The 22,924-nt window shown below is 44.7% G+C and overlaps 1 protein-coding gene across 1 annotated transcript in view; it reads left to right on the forward strand.

The window, feature by feature from the left end:
- CPLANE1 (ciliogenesis and planar polarity effector complex subunit 1) overlaps nucleotides 1–22,924 on the forward strand; it is a 76,545-nt gene that overhangs the window by 2,935 nt on the left and 50,686 nt on the right. The window contains exons 4-20 of the mRNA XM_070411816.1: nucleotides 101–333; nucleotides 1,242–1,348; nucleotides 2,484–2,640; nucleotides 3,278–3,381; nucleotides 5,111–5,293; nucleotides 6,965–7,214; nucleotides 7,382–7,534; nucleotides 7,927–8,693; nucleotides 9,264–9,472; nucleotides 9,668–9,748; nucleotides 12,278–12,442; nucleotides 12,843–13,001; nucleotides 14,095–14,320; nucleotides 15,591–15,730; nucleotides 16,559–16,776; nucleotides 18,807–18,971; nucleotides 22,491–22,629. Of these exons, the coding sequence (XP_070267917.1) occupies nucleotides 101–333; nucleotides 1,242–1,348; nucleotides 2,484–2,640; nucleotides 3,278–3,381; nucleotides 5,111–5,293; nucleotides 6,965–7,214; nucleotides 7,382–7,534; nucleotides 7,927–8,693; nucleotides 9,264–9,472; nucleotides 9,668–9,748; nucleotides 12,278–12,442; nucleotides 12,843–13,001; nucleotides 14,095–14,320; nucleotides 15,591–15,730; nucleotides 16,559–16,776; nucleotides 18,807–18,971; nucleotides 22,491–22,629 (3,456 nt within the window). The remainder of the gene's footprint in view (nucleotides 1–100; nucleotides 334–1,241; nucleotides 1,349–2,483; nucleotides 2,641–3,277; nucleotides 3,382–5,110; nucleotides 5,294–6,964; nucleotides 7,215–7,381; nucleotides 7,535–7,926; nucleotides 8,694–9,263; nucleotides 9,473–9,667; nucleotides 9,749–12,277; nucleotides 12,443–12,842; nucleotides 13,002–14,094; nucleotides 14,321–15,590; nucleotides 15,731–16,558; nucleotides 16,777–18,806; nucleotides 18,972–22,490; nucleotides 22,630–22,924) is intronic.

The following is a 22,924-nucleotide window of genomic DNA, read 5'->3' on the forward strand; positions in this document are numbered from 1 at the left end:
TCTGGTTCTTTGTCAGAAGAGATAAATTATTTAGCCTCTGGAGGGAATTCAGTCTTCAAGGTTTAATTACTTTTTTTAACTTTTTATTTTTTATTTTTAGCAAGCTCGTTGAGACTCTATTTGTATGTATCTGGAGATGGAAAAAGAGTTCTGATTGTAACTCCCTCTGGATGCATATTTCTTTGGGAATATTTGGAATTCAGGAATGTCCTGTCTTCTAAGAGCCCTTCATTGAGGGGCCAGTGGTCCCAGATCACACCTGAAGAAGCAGTGCGTTTGCCTTCCGCTGAAGATAAAGAAGCTGTGGCGCATGCTGTTTTCATAAAAAATGAGGTAAAACCCCCATCGGACAGGGGGTTGGAGGAGGTGAGCCCTCGGGCTCTGACCACACACTGGAGTGAATGAGCACAGTGGGCAGTGGCATCGCTGTGGGTCTTTAGTCATCATCGTCCCAGAAACGGTGAAATTATTGTGGGAAATACGTTTTTATTTCTTGTTCACATTTTTAGAGGTGTTTATAAAAATGGTTTGATATTAGAGCTTCCTTTCTCTTTCCCTAGTTTTGCTTTTCCCCAGTTTTGAAATATAGCTAGTTTTGTAATTTAAAAAGCTAGAATTGGTGACATTTAAATAAGCCGTTTAATTCCCAGGAAATAATACCTTTATGAACTAAAAAACATTTTAAATAGCAGCATGGACCTACATTTTATTACCAGTCCACTATTGTTAAAAGTTGCATTTTATTATTATTTTTTATTTTTTTATTTTTTTAAATATATTTTATTGATTTTTTTACAGAGAGGAAGGGAGAGAGATAGAGAGTTAGAAACATCGATGAGAGAGAAACATCGATCAGCTGCCTCCTGCACATCTCCCACTGGGGATGTGCCCGCATAAAAGTTGCATTTTAAAGTTTCATTGTTTTCCTCTACCTCACCCCACTTCCAGTGCCCTAGTTTAAATAATATATAACTGTAGAAGAGAAAGTTCCTATGTAAGTATCGTTTTAGTGACAGCCCCAGTAAATGGCAGTGTTTTCTTAAGAGAATAAACTGCATGTTGAGTTCCCATTTGGGATATACCTGTGGCTCAGAAATAAATCAGTCTTGAACTGAATGTTTAGAATAAAAATAGAAACAAGATCTCGATATATTTCATTTGTGATGAGAAATATGTATGTTCTGCGCCTTGATTTGCTGTCGGATAGATTATGTGCTAAAGTCTATTGCATTTATCTACAGTTATTGGGCGACTGCTGCTTGTGCGCATTTACGTTTTACTCTGGGGCGTGTCTGAGGTTGACATGTCTAGCAATTCGGTGGCATGAGGATATGTTTCCACCTGTGAGGTGAGGTAAATGTTCCCTTCTTTCTTATTTTCCCTCCCTTTTAAGACACAGGTACCTTTGGCTTAGAACAGTGATGGCGAGCCTTCTGAGCTCGGTGTGTCAGCATTTTGAAAAACCCTAACTTAACTCTGGTGCCGTGTCACCTATAGAAATTTTTTGATATTTGCAACCATAGTAAAACAAAGATTTATATTTTTGATATTTATTTTATATATTTAAATGCCATTTAACAAAGAAAAATCAACCAAAAAAATGAGTTCGCGTGTCACCTCTGATACGCGTGTCATAGGTTCGCCATCACTGGCTTAGAAATACACAGTCAGATTAGTAAGTGAACTATCACTTCTGAAACTTTACAGATCCTTTCTTCCCATAGTATTGCTTTAGTTTTCATTTAAACACGTTTAATCAGTTATTTTGTTTTTGTTTTGTTTTCCTTCTTAGAAGTGAAAACACGTAAAAGATAAGGCAGACTATGGTTTTACTTGTTTTAAGACAATAAAGAACTACTTTGGAAAGGAATTTTTAGTCAGTTTTAAAAGGCACTTGAATTTGCTGTACTTTTTACATGCTGGAGAATTTTTTTATTTGAGCATAGAATTATTCTAAAAAGCCCATCAAATAGAATGCATTATAAAAACATATAATGGCTAAGTCATATATTGTGATTTGGGGGGGGTGTATTTTTCTTTCTGTTTATTTTCTTTATTTTTTATGCTAACAATAACTTACTAAGGTATAACACATATAAAGTAAAACAAACAAATCTAATGAATAAACATGCATGTAACAGTCCTCATATCAAGTATAGAACACTCTCGGGAAAACCCACTCTTCTCTATTCAGTCCCTTTAAAAATGTTAGCAATAATATAGAAATGGGGGTGTCTAAACCATTAGTGGAAGCAGATGTATTTGGGGTTGGCTACCAAACATGCTCTTACTAACAAAACTCTGCAATTGAGCTTGTTGAACTGGTAACTGCTCTTCTGTGACTTGGACGGCTGCTAAGAGGCCCCTAATATATGTGCACATGTAGGAACTTAGTTGGACCCTTTAGTTTTTTTGTAATGAACTACGTATTGATCTAGAAGTTACCATACTTCCTGTTTTCAATTATTTCCTTACTTTCTTAGATCCTTGCCATACCGTGTTCATTGGGCACAGCAAGATTGCCTTCTGGGTAGTCTGATTCCTTCGTGTGAACCAGTCAAGTCAAGAGGAGCTCTAATTTCTGCCTTTTCAAGAGATGGCCTTACCCTGGCAGTAACTCTGAATCAGAAAGACCCGAAGGTCAGTAAATGTAACCCGTCTTGGAAGTAACCTATAGGACAGAGAGTTTAGTCCAGTTTTAAAATGTTTTTTCCCCCCTGGAGGTAATTCTTTAAATTGGTGTTTTCTAATCCAACTCAACATTGTGGATTGGTGAAGTTATTTAAATTGGCTACCAGGCCCTGGCTGGTGTGGCTCAGCTGGCTGAGTGTTGTCCCGTGCTCCGAAAGGTTGCCAGTTCCATTCCCGGTCAGGGCATATGCCCAGGTGTCTGGTTTGATCCTGGTCAGGGTGGGTACAGGAGGCAACCGATCAAGGTTCCTCGCTCACATCGATGTCCCTCTCTCTCCCTTCCTCTCTCTCTCAAATCACTAAAGAAATTAAATAAATAAATGACCTGCTATAGTTTTCAATACTTGGCCTTCAGAAGCAAAAATAGGCTGAGGGAAAAGGAAGAAAGGAGGGCAATGCTGTAACTGATGTTCTTAAAATGTAGAATAAAAGAAAAGAAATATATGGGTGGTGAGCACTGTTGCCCGTTTGGAAAGACCCCTAGATAGTGTACTGATATAATAATAGATCTCTAGGTCTTCAGAATTATAAGTAATGATCAAAGTAAAATAACTTTAATGGTTTTGTCTTCTTTAACTCTCTCTAGGCAACTCAGGTATTATTTGTAAACACACTGAATTTTGTTACTCTCTGTGGAAGCCTTAAAGGTTGTAGCAATAAGAACCCCGTGGTTCCTGCTACCCTGGTCAGGTAAGAACTCTTGTATTTCTAAATGGTGCTTTTGTTTTCTTTCCAACAGTGTGATATGTTTAAGGCTCTGATGGTTCAATAGGTGTCTAAATAGGTATTTATTTTTTTTTATTTTTTAAATATTTTTTATTGATATTTTACAGAGAGGAAGGGAGAGGGATAGAGAGTTAGAAACATCGACGAGAGAGAAACATCGACCAGCTGCCTCCCGCACGCCCCCCACTGGGGATGTGCCCGCAACCAAGGTACATGCCCCTGACCGGAATCGAACCCGGGACCCCTCAGTCCGCAAGCCGACGCTCCATCCACTGAGCCAAACCAGTTTGGCAAAATAGGTATTTAGATGGATGATGCAGCTCTCAGCACCTGTGTGATAGGTTCTAAAGATTGCCTTATGTGAGAAAAGCGTTAAGTGCCTAAGGAGGGGGCTGCTTGCGGGGAAGATGGTGAGCATTTTCTCTCTTTTATTTCTTGCTACGTTGTCCGAGGAAGAGTGGGATCATGGCTGGATAGAAATATATTGGGCCCCAACCGGTTTGGCTCAGCGGATAGAGCATCGGCTTGTGGACTCAAGGGTCCCAGGTTCGATTCAGGTCAAGGGCATGTACCTGGGTTGCGGGCACATCCCCAGTAGGGGGTGTGCAAGAGGCGACTGAATCAATGTTTCTTTCTCATCGATGTTTCTAACTCTGTATCCCTCTCCCTCTCCCTTCCTCTCTGTAAAAAATCAATAACAAATATATTAAAAAAAAAAAAAGAAATATATTGGGCTTAAGTGGGGAGGCTGAACTGGAAAAAAGTTGACATTCTTTGCACACGGGTCAATAGCAACATTCGTGGCGATTTGGGATGGCACGGGAGCTACCACGCGGGACACACAATAGGGAAGTTCCCTCTTGGACCCCCGGACTTCCCTTTCTGAACACTTTCCTGTGCTGCTCTCTGAATTTTCAAAGTGTTTAGACCCATCCAGCCTGTCTCTTCATTTTCTTCCCCCCCTTAAAAGTTCCGTTCTGAAAGTGTTACGGGTCTCAGTTCAGCAGTGATTGACTTAAGGTGTCCCTCATTTACATGAGCAACAACTACTCTTGTCTCCATGAGACATCACTGTTACCAGACAGTTACGGAGGAGAGATGATGGCTTTGCGAACAGGGATTCTGCGACTGCGTGAAACTCAGCGGGTGTTGACCTTTCCGTCTATCAGTAGATCTCGGTTGTGGACACCAATAGGGTTAACAGTTGTTCTGATTAACATGTGAGTGACTGAAAAGCTTAACTCTCAGGGACTATTTTTATTTTGTGATTTGCTTGTGAATCGAAATTTCTAATTAGTATGTCGTATGGAGTAGATGTGTGAGCGTGAACTCTTTTTTTCTGGGACGTGACATACACAGAATGTATGTGGCAGTTATGGCAGTTGTCTGCTCCCCATCCTTTTTTTAAAAGAAATATTTTTATTGACTTCAGAGAGGAAGGGAGAGGGAGAGAGAGAAAAACATCAATGATGAGAGAATCATTGACCGGCTGCCTCCTGCACACCCCCTCCTGGGGATCGAGCCCACAGCCCATGTGCCGTTGACAGGAATCGAACCTGGGAACCTTCAGTTAGGGCTGCTCTCCATTCTTTTGCCCTTGTTTTTTGAAGAGTTTCACCTCTGCTTGGCCGTTAGGAATTGCCAGGCACATTGTCTAGAATCCTTTCTAAACATACCGTCTCGCTCTTCCTAGGTCCTACTGGGTAGGCGACATCAGCTGGACCCATGACAGTCTTTTCCTGGCCTGTATGTTGAAACGTGGCTCCCTGGTTTTACTGACATGCCAAGGGGAATTGCTAACACTGATCACGCGTGGCTGCTCGGTGGAATTTGGGCCGGCTGAGTTTATTCCTCTCCACCCACTCATTACATACAGGTGAGAGATTTCAGTCGTTTCAATTTGTTGACAGAAGTTTTCTCTTTTGTTATTCCTGTATGTTTTGTTTTTATGATTTTATCTTTCAAATTGTCTTATTTTTTGAGTGTGTCATCTCGATATGTTTCTTATTTATAGTGTTTTTTTTCTATTTCTTTTTGTGGCTTAATCCTGGTGAAAATTTGACATTGTGACTATGTAAGTATAAGTTATTTAAATATTCAGTAGCACTAAAATTTTTATATTCTTTGACAAAAGTTAATAAAAGTATGTCCTTTATTATTTTTTTACATTTTATTTATTTTTATTAGTTTTTTTAATGTTGACATTATTGCAGGAGTCCCCCTCCCTCCCCTTGCTTACCTCCACTGTCCCCCATCAACCCCTCCCTTGTCGAGATAAATTTATAACTTGATATAACTCGGCACATAGACTTATATACCTTTTTTCCAATTGGAAAAAGTTGTTGGAAATGGATAGAGGGCTTTAGAAGTTATCCACATTTAAAGTTTTTAAAATTGTGAAGTGGTTCTTCTACTTACTTGTTGTATGACTTTGGATAAGTTATTCTTTGAGCCTCTATATTGTCTGCTGTGAAATAATTGTTGAGGAAGTGAAGGAAGATAAAGCATTGGAAAAGGTCTTTGAAATTAATTCACTCCCCTTGCTTTACAGAGGAGGGGTGTGTTCTTGATTATATTTAGCAAAACCTGATGGTTTATTTATTTATTTACTAATTTATTTATTATTTGTTAATCCTCACCCAAGGATAGTTTGTCCATTGCGCTTAAGGGAGAGTGGAAGGGAAAGGAGGAAGGGGAGAGAGAGAGAGAGAGAGAGAGACACGATGTGAGAGAGACACTCATAATTATATTCTTACAAGTATATTTAAGTACTAGAGGCCCGATGCATGAAATTTGTGCAAGAATAGGCCTTCCTTCCCCCGGCTGCCGGCACTGGCTTCTCTCTGGCACCCAGCACCCAGGCTTCCCTCTGGCAGGCTCCCGGGACCTGGGCTTCCCTCTGGCCCAGGATTCGTCCCGAAGGATGTCCGGTCTAATTTGCATATTACGCTTTTATTATTATAGACATGGTAAGAAGCAAAGCTAAATATTTAGCTGTCTTTAATGATAGAAATGAACTGTATTAATTCTTTTCTAAAATAGCTTGTATATTGCCCTAACTGGTTTGGCTCAGCGGATAGAGCATTGGCCTGCGGACTCAGGGGTCCCAGGTTCGATTCCGGTCGGGGGCATGTGCCTTGGTTGCGGGCACATCCCCAGGAGGGAGCGGGGGTGTGCAGGAGGCAGCTGATCGGTGTCTCTCTCTCATCAATGTTTCTAACTCTCTATCCCTTTCTCCTCCTCTCTGTAAAAAATCAATAAAATATATTTAAAATAAATAAATAAATAAATAAAATAAAATAGCTTGTATTTTGTTTTTAGAAACAAATGCTACAATGAAGGGAAGATTAAAAACACATAATCTATGTTATAGTAATTGCTTATGTTTTCCTTATAGATATTACACATGAACAATTTTTGTGTTTCATTTGCTTGCGTTTTCATCATTCTGTAACTTTTAATCACTGTTCTGCTTTTTCTTTGGAATAATACGATTGTTTAGGATTTTTCTCTTACTAATTTTTGAATGGTGATGTTTGCTTGCTAGACCACCACAGTGCACCTTTCAAGGTTCAACTCATTCTGTAGACTCGTCGGCGTCGGCCAGCGACCCGATGCGACAGAGGTTTTCCGTGAAAACCCACTCCCGGTTGCCCTACCTCGTCGCTTCTGACGGCTACATGGTCACGACCCTCCGGTTCCTCGATAGCCTGTCTCCCTCGGTGCTGCTGCGGGCCCTTCTGCTGGACGCGGCGCAGCGGCTTGAGAAGGCGTACCGCAGCGTGGCGCTGTCTGAGGTAGCGTGCTCTGCCATCGGCAGTCAAGGCTGACATCTTCTTTGTTCAGACTTAAAACGACACTGATGTGCATGTCCTCGGCATGTATGCGTTGTCGGTAGCATTTTTAGCTGCTTTGTAACGGGATTGGGGTAAAGTTTTGCTCTTGCAAATCTTTTCTCCTGTAGCCACAAGGCCAAGGGCTGAACTTGCGATCCCTGGGGTCCCTGAGGTCGAGCCTGTTAAAACGCCAAGGAAGCGAGCGGCCAGCAGCTTCTCCCGCCCCCGGATTCTTACAGGAAGAAGAAACAATGAAGTCACATGAAAAGACAGATTGGCAGGTACCTGGTGGTCACGTTTTATTCCCCTTGAGCAGTTATGTGTTGACCTTAGTCCAGTGGTTCTCAACCTTCTGGCCCTTTAAATACAGTTCCTCATGTGGTGACCCAACCATAAAATTATTTTCGTTGCTACTTCATAACTGTAATGTTGCTACTGTTACGAATCGTCATGTAAATATCTGATATGCAGGATGGTCTTAGGTGACCCCTGTGAAAGGGTCGTTCGACCGCCAAAGGGGTCGTGACCCCACAGGTTGAGAACCGCTGCCTTAGTCCAAGAATAGTATTTGGTTTTTCCCTTGTTAAAGGGGAGAGAATTTGAGAACACCATGTGATTCTTCTTATAGAGTATTGAGTGGTATTAAGTATCATTTTTTTCACTCGTGTTTTAGGATTTTGAAGCAGAGGAAACTAACGAAAGCACATACTTCCCAAACAACTTGCTCTCCTTTTGGAACAAAGAAAATGACCCGTCGTTTAGTGGTGCCAAGCAGGGGAGACTGGAGTTTTCGTCTATGTTCGACACAATACACGCAAAGGACCCTACGGAGGAGACCGACGGAACCATCGCAGAACTGCACTCGGTCCAGAAGAACCTCCTCGCGGCCTGGACCATCGGAGTTTCAAAACCCGTGACGGAGAAAAACGTGATGCTAAACTACACAGTAGTTTGCATGGCTTATTTCTTCTACGTTCTTCAGTTTATCAAATGTCCTTTCCCAGCACTCGATCTTTCCTTAAGCAAGAGACCGAGGCGTGACGCATGGGTGCTTTGTGTCTTTCAACTCCTCCGTCAGTGCTTGTCGGCCCAGCGCTGGGACCCGCGGGGCAGGCCGGCCGTGGGGGCCCTGGTGGCGCTGGCCTCCAGCGCGCTGCAGCTCCTGCTGGCCCGGCCGCCGCAGGGCCCGGCCTTCTCCCAGAGGCTGGCCGCCTGTTTTCACTTACTCAGGATGGTGGCTGACCACTTAAACGGCAGAGACCGTCTCCAGCCGGAAGTCTCGGCGACAGCTGATGGGAGGAGAACAGCCAGTCAGGACTCCCTGGTGGTTCCCGTCTTTCAAACATTTCAAGATGGTGCTTCCCGGGAGGACTGGCCTTGGAACGCGTCTTTCAAGATGCGTCCTCCGGTAGTAAACCTCGTTCAGCAGCCAGGACGCAGGTATGATTCCTGTAAAGTTTGGATACCATCCGCAGTATAGATTGTTTTCCTTTTTAAAACATGGAGTTGTGGTTCCCATACTATAAATCTCACCGTTTTAAAGTTTAAAGTTTAGTGATTTGTTTTTAGAATAGTCACAAGGTCATAGAACTGTTAACACTAACTCCAGAATATTTTTATCACCCCTAAAAGAAACCTTGTCCCCATCAGCACTCAGCCTTACAGATTGGATTTTATCAGAAAGTGTTTTAGCACTTAGGCCAGATGCTATTTTTCCACACACACATTTTATTAGTCTTGAGCAACCAGGTACTGTTGAGAGATGTTGGTTTAGGTAAGCACTAGAGAAAAGTGACCACAGGTACATAAAGCATTCGTGGAGATTTAAAAACTATATTATGCATGGTTTTGGTCAGTGGCCTTTGTGCTGTATTTAAATTCGATCAGTTCGTGTGTGTGTGTGTGTGTGTGTTATTGTATCAGTGAAGAATGCAGGCCAATCGGGAGGCTATACTGATTCTTACCCCTCGTCTGAAATTTGGTTTGATGGTCGCCTAATTTTGTGTGCAGATTGGTGTTTCTGTGGAGAGTCCTGTATCAAAAGACTTTATGGTATCAGAGCCAGTTAAGTCGAAGAGTTCCTGAAGGTGACAGACCGTTACCTGCAAAGGTGGCCCAGGAAGCAGCTGCTGTCCGGTCCCTGTTATGTCACATCCAGGCGAACCTACAGGCGGCCGGAGCCTGCCTGGGCCAAACCTTAGAGCTCAAACCTATCAGCGGTCAGTGTCTCATACCCCGTTCCTCACCCCATAAGTTAGCAAAACAGCTAACAGGGCTTTGACTGTGTTAACTGGTCACAATTATTTGTTTTTCAAAATTTCTGGATGAGCTAAAACACCGGGTTTTAAAACAAAGTCCATTTTTATGAAGTGATATAATTAACCATAACTAATCGTTGGTTAAAAACTTCGCAGGTGAAGAGTGCTTCCTGTTAGGATCCTATGAAAAGGCTGTTGAGCTGTGGAGGAAAGCTCTGCAAGAAACCCAAGAGAACGGTAGGGGGTTATTAAAAATAATATTCGCCATGAGATCGGTAGGAACGAATGTTAGCATACTCCAGAGCGAAAAAATAATTTCAAATGCGAGTGCTCAGAACTCCTTCATGCTCAAATAGAGTAACACGTATTGTAGGAACCTGGACTGTCAGAAATACTTACTTAAAATTAGTTTTATTTAAAGTTAGTCTTAGTCTTGGAATTTGTAGAACCAAGAATTTTTTGTTGTCTACAGTTAAGGCTTCTTCCGTCCTTTTTTGGGTTAGTGATGGAACCCGTGATTGCCTGTTGATGGGGAAAATGAGGTTTAGGTCCTAAATAAAATCATGTGTCATTTTGTCATTTAGAGGGACTGAAAGTACAGTGGGGCCTTGACTTAGGAGTTTAATTCGTTCCGTGACAGAGCTCGTAACTCAAATTACTCGTATGTCAAATCAAAAAGTGAACGAGTGAGACATGTGATGCTGGGCTGATATTGTGGCGCTCACTGTGACGTTCGCTGCGCCACCTAGCGGTGGGGTATCTGAAGCTGGCTCGTAACCCGAATTTTAGCTCGCAACTCAAAGCAAAAAATCGGCCGAGAGACGGCTCGTATCTCGAAAAACTTGTTAGTCCGGACTCTCATAAGTCAAGGCCCCACTGTATCTAAATGAGAAACTGGGTCAAATACCGTATCACCTCTTATGGAGTGGGGCTCATGCTGTCTGCCCTTAACAAGTTCCTGTGAGGTAGGCTTACTGCTGGGCTGAGTGTGGGCTCCATGGAGTTTCTGATGAGAATGTACGAGTATGGATCCTGGAAGCTGGTGGTAGTTCATGTGCTCTAGGGCTGAGGGTGTGGCTGAGAAGGCAGAGGTTCCCACCAGGCAACCTTGGAACCAGCCCTGATGCAGCTGCTACGCAGTCAGCTTGGCCAGTTCAATACATTTCCTGCCTCCTGTGGCTTTTACGTTTCCTTCAGTCGTCTGCCTAACCTGCTGTGTGCCTGGCACTGAGTTAGGCCCCGGGAGTCACTGAAGTAAACAGCCTTCCCTTCCAGTTTCCCACCGTCTGCAGGAGAGAGGATGTGAGCAGCTAGCGCTCTTCTCACCTCGTGTGGTGGGTGCTGGGAAGCACAGGAGAGCGCGCCCCACAGTCCGGGCTGGGGTACACCCCAGCCTGGGGAGCCCCTGGGGTGGCTGGCATTTAAAATGGAGTAGAAGTTGGCCAGTTAAAGGACAGGGAATGGTTTAACAGAGGATACCGCATTCCAGAAGCACTAGGACACGCCGAACCGTGGCCGTTGGTGAACTGCAGGTGCTTTAGCAGGACCAGATCATTTGAGGTGTGTGTGTAAATTGGGGGTAGGGTGGTGAGAGGTAGATGGAGAACAGATGGGAAAGGAACGTAGCGTGTGCAGTGGCCATGGGAGTAAGGTTTTATCTTGCAGATGGACAGAACGGACAAGGGACAGGCAGCCAGCATTCTCAGTCCTAAGCACCCTCAGATGTGGGCAGGGACTCCCATCCTACCGGCTTCTTCTTCTTTGGGGAGGCTCTTTGACCATCTGTTTGATGTCTATTTGGCTTCTTGGTCATGGTGGCGGGGGGGAGGGGCTCACACCCTTCCCTTTGTTTCAGACCATGTGTGCTTGAGACAGATGTTAGTGAACCTTAGTGCTGAGGGAACGAGGATTACAGCTCTCTTTGGATAAAATCTTAGTCATCCTGGGCCTGATGAAAGAAAATACAACTCTTCAGAACCTAAAGTGAAAAAGAACAATGCATTGCTCACCTGTTTTCTTAAAGAATTTAAAGCATCTTTTATTGAAGTACTAGAGGCCCGGTGCATGAAATTCGTGCACTTGGGGAGGCGGGGTCCCTCAGCCCAGCCTGCGCCCTCTTGCAGTCTGAGAGCCCTCAGGGGATGGGATGTCCGAATGCTGCGGAGGCGGGGGAGGCTCCCGCCACCGTCGCTGGGCTCTCCAGCCTCGAGCCCAGCTTCTGGCTGAGCAGCGCTCCCCCTGTGAGAGCGCACTAACCACCAGGGGGCAGCTCCTGCATTGAGCGTCTGCCCCCTGGTGGTCAGTGAGTTTCATAGCAACCGGTCTTTCCACCATTCAGTCGATTTGCATATTAGCCTTTTATTATATAGGATAAAACAAATACAGAAAGGTTCACATAACGAGAGTATACAGCTTCATGGGTTTCATAAATGGAACACCCCCAGAGTGTCTGCCCAGCACCCAGGCCAAGAACCTGGCCTTGCTGCCGAAACCGGTTTGGCTCAGTGGATAGAGCGTCGGCCTGCGGACTCAAAGGTCCCAGGTTCGATTCCGGTCAAGGACATGTACCTGGGTTGCGGGCACATCTCCAGTGGGAGATGTGCAGGAGGCAGCTGGTCGATGTTTCTCTCTCATCGATGTTTCTAACTCTCTATCTCTCTCCCTTCCTCTCTGTAAAAAATCAATAAAATATATTTTTAAAAAAAAAAGAAAAGAACCTGGCCTTGCTAACGTTTTTAACGGAAGCTTAATTCTCTCTGCTTTAAGGAGGAAGAAGGACCTGCTTTCTTCAGATGCGCTATTACCTGTCCCTTTTGTACTGCCACCTGTATAGCTATAATCTAAACGATGCCCAAGGATTGTGCGATCAGCTAGTGAGAGAACTGCTGAGACGGTCCCACCTACCTGTGAGGGAAAATGAAGATGGTTCGGGTACGTTTTCCAGAGATCGGCATCTTTCTTTGTGTCAACCTGCACTTACAGGTTTAGATAGGAAATTGCTTATGATAAACGGTGGTGGTTCTGCCTGGTTAGGGTTAATTCTGGACTGGCAAGTGCATCGTGGCTAGATTGCTTTGCTTGGATCCTCCACATTTTTAAATAAGACTATTAACTTAAAGTCACACAAGTTCCTAAGTGTATGGGCTCTAGATGCCTATCATAAAAAAAGGAAGTCTAGATGCCTATCATAAATTTACTTGTACCGGCCCTGGGTGCTCATCTAAACAGAACTACTTATGAGTTCCCTCCTGGATAATGCTGGGAACTTAGATGTTACCACTTCGTGATGGTCTGACCAGAATCTCCTCTGCTCGTTTGCTGTGTCCCTTAGCTCCCGCGTGGGGACCGTCCGGGCCTGCCCACCCCGAGGCCGCGGTGAGGGTCGTCCAGTCCATGGCCCGGTTCATGGCCGCCTATTTCACCAACCAGCGGCTCTGCGTTCTGCCCCCTCACCACGTGAACGTCCTGCCTCCCCTTCACATTAAAACAGGTAAACAGTGTTCTCACCTTGTTGTGGCTCGTAATATTTAAAACAATATTACGCAATGACCGTCACTCTATGGAAGGAATGCCGTCAGCTTAGTGCCTGGCGCACCGGAGACTCTCAGTGACCATGTGTGAATGAATAAAGTCTGAGAAAGGTGTTTGCTCGGGTTAAAGTGCTGCCATCTTCATTTCTATAAAAATTAAACAGATTTCGTGTATGCTAATTTAGAATGTAATTTTACTTGGATAGTTAACTTTAAAAAATATTTTTTTTATTGCTTTCAGAGAGAGAGGAAGGGAGAAGGGAGAGAGAGAAACAGTGATGTGAGAGCAAAACATCGATCGGCTGCTCACATTTGCCAGTTTTATTTTGAGGGAGTAAGTGATAATCTTAGCAATAGGTATTTTTACAAAAACAATAGTCCTGTCATCGTATTCTCACGTTGTTGATTCGTTTGCTTCAGTGAGGGAAGGTACAGACAGCTGGGGAGGCAGGCGTCACCGTTTGTATTCAATCCCAGGCCAGGTTTGTAATTTACAAATTGAAAACGACGCTTTCCAACTTCCTTAAAAAACTGATGTATTGAACACTGAATGTGCTCCAGTGTTACCTCAAATAAGCTGTGGTTTTTTGCTGTGTTTTTTTTTTTTTTGCATGACATGAGGAATACGAGGTCAGGTAAACTTCCCTGTGTGCCCTCCGGAGCTCATGACCTAGTGAGAGAGACACATGAATCGATGTGCACTGTGATCCTGCACTGACATGTACGAGTGCCCCTTTGCTTGTCGGACGCGACACAGACGCTTTCCTGACCTGTGTCCACCTTGACCCTGCGATGCGCTCCGCGCTGCCTCTGCGGCTTCTGTGGCTGCCTGTTCTGTTTCCTTCTTACGACGCTGGCACTCGCTTCCCGATCCTCGAACGAGGCGCATTCTGCAGTGTGTAGCTCTCCTGGTGTGAAGTAGTATGTTAGCCCGTGTTGTATGCTTCTTCCTTGCTGGGTGTGTGTAGGAGCTGCCATGGAAGAGTTGCTGTACCCAGGTGAGGAGCGGGAGTGGCTGCGCGTGTTGCGATGGCGTGTTCTCTCCTCGCACAGAGCCGGCCCCGCGGTGCGTCCCCCTGCAGCACGCCGCCGTGGCCAGTGCCGTCAGAGAGCAGAGCCTCTCCCGCGTGTGGACCGTGGACTACGCCCTGGAGCTGCTGCTGATCGGAGGCCTGGTCCCGGAAGCCGTGTGGCTGGCACAGGAGCTCGGGGACTGGAAGACGGCTGTGTCCATCGGCGTGGCCTCCCAGCTGAGCCGCCGCGGCCTCGGCCCCACCAGGTGCGCACGTTCACGCAGACCCGAGAGAGGGAGCAAGAGTGTCGGCTAAAGTGCCTTTCATCCCTCTGACCCCTTCTGCGGGCGTCTCCGCTCAGCCTGGTCCCGAGGACTTGCCTCCGTGAGGGATGTCTGTGTGTCCAGCCACTGAGCACGTGCGCTGTGGCCAGTAAGACCGAGGAACCGAATTTCCAACCTCATTTAAATTTAAATCGCTGCTCGCAGCTAGGGGGTGCTGTGCTGGGCAGCTCAGTGGCTGGCTTATTTGTATTAAAATGCCTATTTGGAGTATTACTTTGTTAGCAGTGCCCTCAAAGAGCTTATAGTCGATGAGAGAGTTTGTCCCGGATTTGAGTTTAAGCTAGTCAAACCCATCTCTGTATTTTAACTTCTCTGTATGTTATGGTACTACTGTGTCTTTTATATTTTTCAAGTCAGTAACTAAGCATGTATTTTCTTATTAAGTAACCTCTCTGTACATACTCTATACCAGGTATGTTCGTGGATATAAACCTAAATGGTGCCTAGTTTCTACGCTTAAGGCTTTATAGTTTGGTAGGAAATGGCACCTCACTCTAGTTTACATGCCTCGGTGAGAACAGGCCGTGGGGCTGGGGAGAGCAATGACCCCAGGGCGGGAAGGACGGAAATGCCTGTGTGGGAGATGCCATTGGAGATGGGCATGAACTAGGACAGGGGTGGGCAAACTTTTTGACTCGAGAGCCACAATGGGTTCTTAAACTGGACCGGAGGGCTGGAACAAAAGCATGGATGGAGTGTTTGTGTGAACTAATATAAATTCAAAGTAAACATCATTACATAAAAGGGTACGGTCTTTTTTTTTTTTAGTTTTATTCATTTCAAACGGCCGGATCTGGCCCGAGGGCCGTAGTTTGCCCACGGCTGAACTAGGAGGTCACGGTTCAATTCCTGGTCAGGGAAGACGGGATCTTGACAATTGAGTAGCTACAGGGAGAGAGAACTTTCCAAACACAAGCTGAGGCATTTGGCCAAGGCAGGTCTGGTCCAGTGAATAGAGCACGTCTGCAGGCAGCGGAGGGCAGTCGGGTGAGATGTGTTAGCGCCATCACCGTGGAGAGCCTTGGTCCTCTCCTTAACGCAGCGTTTCCTGATCGTAGTTCTTTCTTAAATGTAGGATGAATAATGAAAGGAAGTTTCACTGTTTCTCAAACTTCACGTGTAGTTTCCGATGTGTGAATATTTGCTTTTATGAACATTTGGAGTCTTTTCTCCTAATTCAATGTGATTTCAGGCTCAAGAAAAAGGGCCAGAATCTGCCGTTCAGCATGACTCCAGCACGGATTTTCCAGGAGAAACTCCAGTGTCTGTTAGGTCAGCCGGCCTCTTCGGGAGCAAAAAGAGAAATGGGCTCAAAATACAAACAGTTTACAGGTGCGTTACCTACACAGGCCTGACAGAGCTGGTTAATTAATGAGACTTGTGGTATTTTAAGAAGCTGGTAAATACCCACAAGTATATTAACACTTTGAAGTAAGCTTATTGAAAATAAAAGTGTACTATTTATTTTAAAATACATATATTTTTATTGATTTCAGAAAGGAAGAGGAGGGAGAGAGAGATAGAAACATCAATGATAAGAGAGAATCATTGATCGGCTGCCTCCTGCAGGCCCCACACTGGGGATCAAGCCCACAACCTGGGCATGTGCCCTGACCAGGAATTGAACCTGGAACCTCTTGGTGCTGGGATGACACTCAGCCACTGGGTCACACCAGCTCGGCACAGGCGTTGCTTTCATACTATATGCTAAGCCTTAAAGCATGCTGAGCATCCTTGAAGTCATTTTTATTAACTATTAGAGTAGTACCATGATGGATTACTAAGAAAAAATTTTAAAAATCACTATTACTCTCCCATAGCCTTCACATAATGTATTTTATTTGGCTGTCTTTGATATTTTTTGCTCTAATATTTTTTCTTTTCTTTTTTGACTCAGAATTATACTTCAAAACTATTTTTATTATACATAGTTACTACTGCAATGTCTAATTTTGGAAAAAGTGCCTGTGCTATGATTGCCTATAACCTTAAAGTAACAGAATAGTCATTAAATTTCTGTCTGAAAGGTTGGATGTTTTGCATGTCAACCAATATGCTTGTTTTTGATGACCAGCTCTTTTCCGATGTGAGCTGTTACCCTGCAAAGCAGGATGCGCAGTGTAATACAGACTCTAATTGTGTCACCTGACGCGTGTGCAGATCCCATTGAAGAGGAGGACGCACACCTGCTGCTGGGCTCCGTGCGGGGAGTGCTGAAGGCCGCGGCCATGGCCGAGGCGGACGTGCTCTCGGAGACCTGGCGGCTTCTGATCGGCTCCGCCAAGGACTTCAGCCGGAGGCTCTGGGGCCTGGTGCCCGGCGGCCTGTACCTCCCCGCTCCTCCGCTGTACTGTCCTCAGCCAGCTCTTCTCAGCGAAGTAAGCTGACCTTTTAACTTAAAGTTGATTCTGTCCAATTTTAAAAACAATTAACTTGAGAATAAAAATGCGAGTCTGAAGGCAGACTTCTGGATCCCAACTTTGCTGTTTATTAATTGTGTGATTTTATGCAGGGTACGTAGCTGCTTAGAGCTCCTCATGTGTAAAATGCCGGTGATGATAAGACGTCTAGTGGCATTATTGTGGGGGTTAAATGTCAAAGCTTTTGCCTGGCTGGTGTGGCTCAGTGGTTGGGCTTGGCCCCTGCAACAAGAGGTCAACGGGTTCGATTCCCAGTCAGGGCACATGCCTGGAGTTGTGGGCTCGATCCTTGGCAAGGGGCGTGAGGGAGGCAGTTGATCGATGTTTCTCCCTTATCAATGTTTCTATCTCTCCTTCTCCCTGTCTCTCTCTAAAAATCAATAAAAATATATATTTTTTTAAATGTAAATTTTTTTTTTTAACCATAGGCCCTAGGACATAGTAAGCATCAACAAATGCAGGGCTGGGAGAGATGCCCAGTTAAAACTGAGTGCAGTTAACACTACGGTGTCGGGTGAATTTCCCGCCAAAATATAAGATGGCGCGGGCAATTATTTAGGTTTCCCGCGCAAACTGAAAATAGCGGTACTCCGATAGATATCTGATATAAAAAAATAATTATTATGCGAACACTTTGCGGAACGATTTTATTTTATTTGGTTAAAAAATTCTATATGAATGTCTTTATCACAATATATTTAAATATTTAAACACGTAATAATATTCACAAAACTCAAAACTAAAGACGTCCGGACACAAGAAGTATTTCTCAATAACTATTCTCTTTGCATGGTGAGATATCCAGGGATATCGGTTATAAAATGAGAAAACAATACATTGGTACCCTAACGGTATTGTACTCAACCAGCGCCATAAAGTGTTCTCTACTTACAAGGGATTTTTATGATACCTATTACCCCAATGGGTATGAAACGGTTCGCATACGCAGGTAGGTATCTTTGTGAACGGCAAACAAACAAATATTTGGTAATACGCAGTTACAATCGGCCCGAGTTTACACGTTTCCCGCACTCCACCGCAAATCTATATGAACCGAGTTAAGATGGCTCCCGCGGAGTACGCGCAATTCACGCGAGCTGACAACTCGTTTCCCGCAATCCAAGTGTTAAATAAGCAGCAGTGGTTAGGGTATTGGGGAAGCAGATGTTTGCAACACATTATCTCATTTTCTGGGGAATTAATCACTAGCTACAGACTGGAAAAGTGTTTTTCAACAAACATTGGTTGGCTCCTCCTACTACATGTTGGACTTTACTGTGTGAACCAAGGCATGTGGCAAGGCCTTTGCTCTTGGCTGGTTCTCAGTCCAGTGGGAAACATGATAAATCAGTTCAGAATAAATTAGTAAAGATACAGCGGCGGTCTGAGCAGAGTGCCACAGCCGCTCAGTGGGCGGGCTCCAAGAGGAGGTGACACGAGATAGAAGGACTTCCCCGGCAGAGGCCTGGCCTCCTCGGGGAGAGGAGCTCTCGGCACGGTTCTGCCGATGGGGTCGGAGTGGTGGCCTTCGCCTGTTGTCGGGGATGATCTGGGATTAGGGTCCATTTAGCCCAGCGGTTGTCAACCTGTGGGTTGAGACCCCTTTGGCGGTCGAACGACCCTTTCCCAGGGGTCGTCTAAGACCATCCTGCATATCAGATATTTACATTACGATTCATAACAGCAGCAACATTACAGTTATGAAGTAGCAACGAAAATAATTGTATGGTTGGGTCACAACAGGAGGAACTGTATTTAAAGGGCCAGAAGGTTGAGAACCACTGATTTAGCCCTTTCCATTGTTCGCGGGGAGAGCAATGTTCCCCGGACGCTAGCCATCGCTCTGGGTGAAACCTCAGGCCAGGACTCAGCGTTTTCTTTATAAACCTCCAGGAGCGTTCTAGGTCCCGAAGCACTGGCTACTTGCATGTTAACATTGAAAGCTTTCCTATTGCTGGCTACAGGATGTGACTGTTGCGTTTCCTCAGGAGGACGGTGACGATCTTCTGTTACGAGCTGAGAAGGAGAACCGCCAGAAGGTGTCAGGGATCCTGCAGCGCCTGCTCCTGCTCCTCCGGGCGGCGCGCTGCTCCTTCCCGGCCGCGCAGTGGTACATCCTGCAGCTGAGGTGGGCCAGGAAGGTCATGCAGAAGGTAGGCAGGTCTCCTGCACGTGCTGTGAGCCGCGGAAACAGGCCAGCCTTCCTTAGGATTGGTGACGGGGACGTGTTTCCATGGGGTCTTGCCTGTCAATCCCTAGTCAGACTTACCACAGTGAACCTCCACAGACCAAGTTCTTTCTGCTGAACGATGCCGACTCTGCTGGGTCCCTGGCCCGGCCAGTGTGGCTCCGTGGTTGAGCATCAACCTATGAATCAGGAGGTTGCGGATCGATTCCTGGTCAGGGCACATGCCCAGGTTGCAGGCTCGATCCCCAGTCCGGGGTGTGCAGGAGGCAGCTGATCAGTGATTCTCTCTCATCACTGATGTTTCGCTCTCTTTCTCCCTATACCTTCCTCTCTGAAATCAATTAAAAATATATTTAAAAAAAGAAAGTTGCCCTGACCGTTTTGGCTCAGTAGATAGAGTGTCGGCCTGCGGACTGAGGGGTCCCGGGTTCGATTCCGGTCAAGGGCATGTACCTGGGTTGCAGGCACATCCCCAGTAGGGGGGCGTGCGGGAGGCAGCTGAATTGATGTTTCTCTCTCATCAATGTTTCTAACTCTGTATCCCTCTCCCTCTCCCTTCCTCTCTGTAAGGAATGAATAATAAAAATATATATATATATATATAAAAGAAGTATAATATAGTCAGCTAATTTCAGTTACATTCCCTGCCCCCCACCCCAGTCATTGGGGATTTAAACTCAGTTCTTGGTTTTCTCCGACGTCTCCCCGAGGTATTGCAGATGCTCTGTGGGTTGGAATCACAGGAAGTGAGGTTGCTCCTGGCTCTGTGTCTCCTCTCAGTGGTCCCACCAGCCAGTGCCCCTGCCGGCTGCTGAGACGGGCAGCTCCCTGGGCTGTGGTCTCCCGCACTGGTTGCAGCCGGCGGTAGCTGCCTTCTTGCCTGACCTGAGCTGGAAGGGACGTCTGCCCGGAGGCCCCTGTCCTGCTGCAGTCCTTCATAGGCTGCAGTCTCTCTCTGTGGATGTGGAAATCAATTTATTAGCCCCCAGTACTTTTCATTTGGCCCTTGATCACATTAAAAACAAGCATCCACACCTTCTTTATGAGACAGACCCCGTAGGTTCTGAGAAGTGGTTTATCAAGTTGTTCTTGAAAATTAGTCATTTTTTAGAGAGAAAGGTGTGTACTCATCCTCTATTTTGTCATCCCAAAGGTGTGGATGTTTTTTGTATGTTTACTAAAAACTATGGAAATCTGAATAAAGTACGGTCTTTAGTTAATGTATCAAAATATTGGTTCATTAATGATAACAAGGGCACTGTAATGATGTCAGCTGTTGATAATGGGGAACCTATGTGGAAACCCTCTGTGCCATCACTTCAGTTTTTCTGTAGATGTAAAGCTGTTAAAAAATGTTTATAAAAAAACTATACAGAATAATTATTTTTCTGATAACATAAAAATAAATTAGGAAAATGTGGGACAGTTGTTTTATAAAACTTTGTTATGAAAACTTAAAAATATAAAAGTAAAAAGAATAGTACAGTTCATACTGAACTTATCACTAGATTTTAACAGTTAGCAGCATTTCTTCGATAGTGTTTAATCTTTCTCCACAGTCTGTTTTTTTCCCGTGTGTATGTGTGTGAGAATTGCATGTATGTGTGTGTGTGCTTTCAGTATTTTATTTTTTCAATAAAATGTTTTTTACTTACATTTTACATTCAACATTATTTTGTATTAGTTTCAGATGTACAGCATAGTTGTTAGATAATCATATACTTGACAAAATGTTCTAATATTTCCAGTACCCACTTGGCACCATACACTGTTATTACAATACTAGAGGCCCGGTGCACGGGTTTGTACACCAGTGGGTTCCTTCAGGTTGGCCTGCACCCTCTCGAAATCCGAGACCCCTTGGGGATGTTGGACTGCCAGTTTTGGCCCGATCCCTGCAGGCCTTAGTATGCATATAAGATCTTTGGTTAATCTCTTCAAGCCCTTCCCCTTCCCCTCTTCCCTCTGAGATTCATCAGGCTGTTCCATGTTTCCATACCTGTGTGTTGAGCGTCTGCCCCCTGGTGGTCATTGTGTGTCATAGCTACTGGCCGGTCAGCTGGTCACTTAGGCTTTTATATACAGTGGGGCCTTGACTTACGAGTTTAATTCGTTCCGTGACGGAGCTTGTAACTCAAAATTACTCGTATGTCAAATCAAAAAGTGAACGAGTGAGACACGTGATGCTGGGCTGATGTTGTGGCATTCACTGTGACGTTCGCTGCACCAACTATCGGTGGGGTATCTGAAGCTGGCTCGTAGACCGAATTTTAGCTCGCAACTAAAAGCAAAAAATCGGCCAAGAGACAGCTCGTATCTCGGAAAAACTCGTTAGTCGGGACACTCGTAAGTCAAGGCCCCACTGTATATAGATTTCCCTCTGCTGGTCTTTACATCCCTGTGACTATTTTGTAACCACCAATTAGTGCTCCTTAGTCTTATCTGCTTTCAGTGATTGCGAGGTGGGTCAGTGAGTTTGTGTCATGACCCACCCACTGGCACGTTATCCATCACTCATCAACTTTTCACTAAAATTAGCATTTATTGATGATCCTTGCTAGAGGTCTTATTTTATTAGGGGTTGCAAATGGTGACTTTTTAATTCTGTCATTTATGGATTAGTTTTTCAAAAGTTATGTATGTAGATCTACCTTATATTGTATTTGTTTTTAGGTACTACACATAGTTTTATTTCTTAAATATATTTTTATTGATTTCAGAGAGGATGGGAGAGGGAGAAAGAGAGAAACATCAATGATGAGAGAGAATCATCAATTGGCTGCCTCTTGCACATCCCCCACTGGGGACTGAGCACACAACCTGGGCATGCTCCCTAATTGGAATCGAACCGTGACCTCCTGGTTCACAGGTCGAGGCTCAACCACTGAGCCATGCCAACTGGGCGTACACATAGTTTTATTTTAGGTGAAAGTTAAATACTTTAATTTCTTTATCATGCCTTTGGAGAAAGGACAAAAGCATTAAATTCTTTTTGTACGGACATAACTGAGTGACAAAAGGATAATTTGATTAAACCTTTTGTTTTCTTTTGAGATTGAGCCTAGTGAACTTTTTTTTTTTAAATATATTTTATTGATTTTTTACGGAGAGGAAGGGAGAGAGATAGAGAGTTAGAAACATCGATCAGCCGCTTCCTGCACATCTCCTACTGGGGATGTGCCCATAACCCAGGTACATGCCCTTGACCGGAATCGAACCTGGGACCTTTGAGTCCACAGGCCGACGCTCTATCCACTGAGCCAAACTGGTTTCAGCCCTAGTGAACTTTTTGAAGAAAATATGTGAGCTGAGTTTCTGAAAGTATGGCTGATTTCAGGACGCTTCTCTTGGGTAGTATAGGAACCTTGCTGTGTTTTCCATTCTCTGTGGTTTATCTTTACCTGCTGCCTGTTGCTTTATAGTTTTCTTAGACGTTGATTTATGCAGCTGACAGTTAACATATCCTGTCCTTCTTCACTTTAAGATTCGAATGAAAGGGTCCCTCCCGTCCCTGAGTCCCTTCCCTCCGTCATTGCTTCACTACTGTGTGGGCGGCGTAGCCTTCTTCCGACCTGGAGCAACGGGAGACAACAAGCTGGATGAGGTTTCCATTAAAGCAATAGGTTTGTCCCAAAGGAACTGCTTGCTTAGGCTGTTAATAAATGATCTACTTTACACTTGATTTGGGGAAGTTTCCGTACAACAGAATGCTCTCCTGGCAATGAAAAGACTGTGTGTGTTGGCACCATGGAAAGCAATCCAAGATACAATAGGTGAAGAGAAAAGAAAACTGCGTAATAGGATTTTATGTCTTTATGTACTTGTATTGCTTTTGTTTTTGTTTTAAATATGCTCCCATTGATTTCAGAGAGGAAGGGGGAGAGAGAGAGAGAGAGAGAGAGAGAGAGAGAAACATCA

The sequence above is a fragment of the Myotis yumanensis genome, unplaced genomic scaffold (genome assembly GCF_028538775.1).
Source record: "Myotis yumanensis isolate MYYU_CA2020_CCGP unplaced genomic scaffold, mMyoYum1.0.hap1 SCAF_4, whole genome shotgun sequence".
Taxonomy (NCBI): Eukaryota; Metazoa; Chordata; class Mammalia; order Chiroptera; family Vespertilionidae; genus Myotis; species Myotis yumanensis.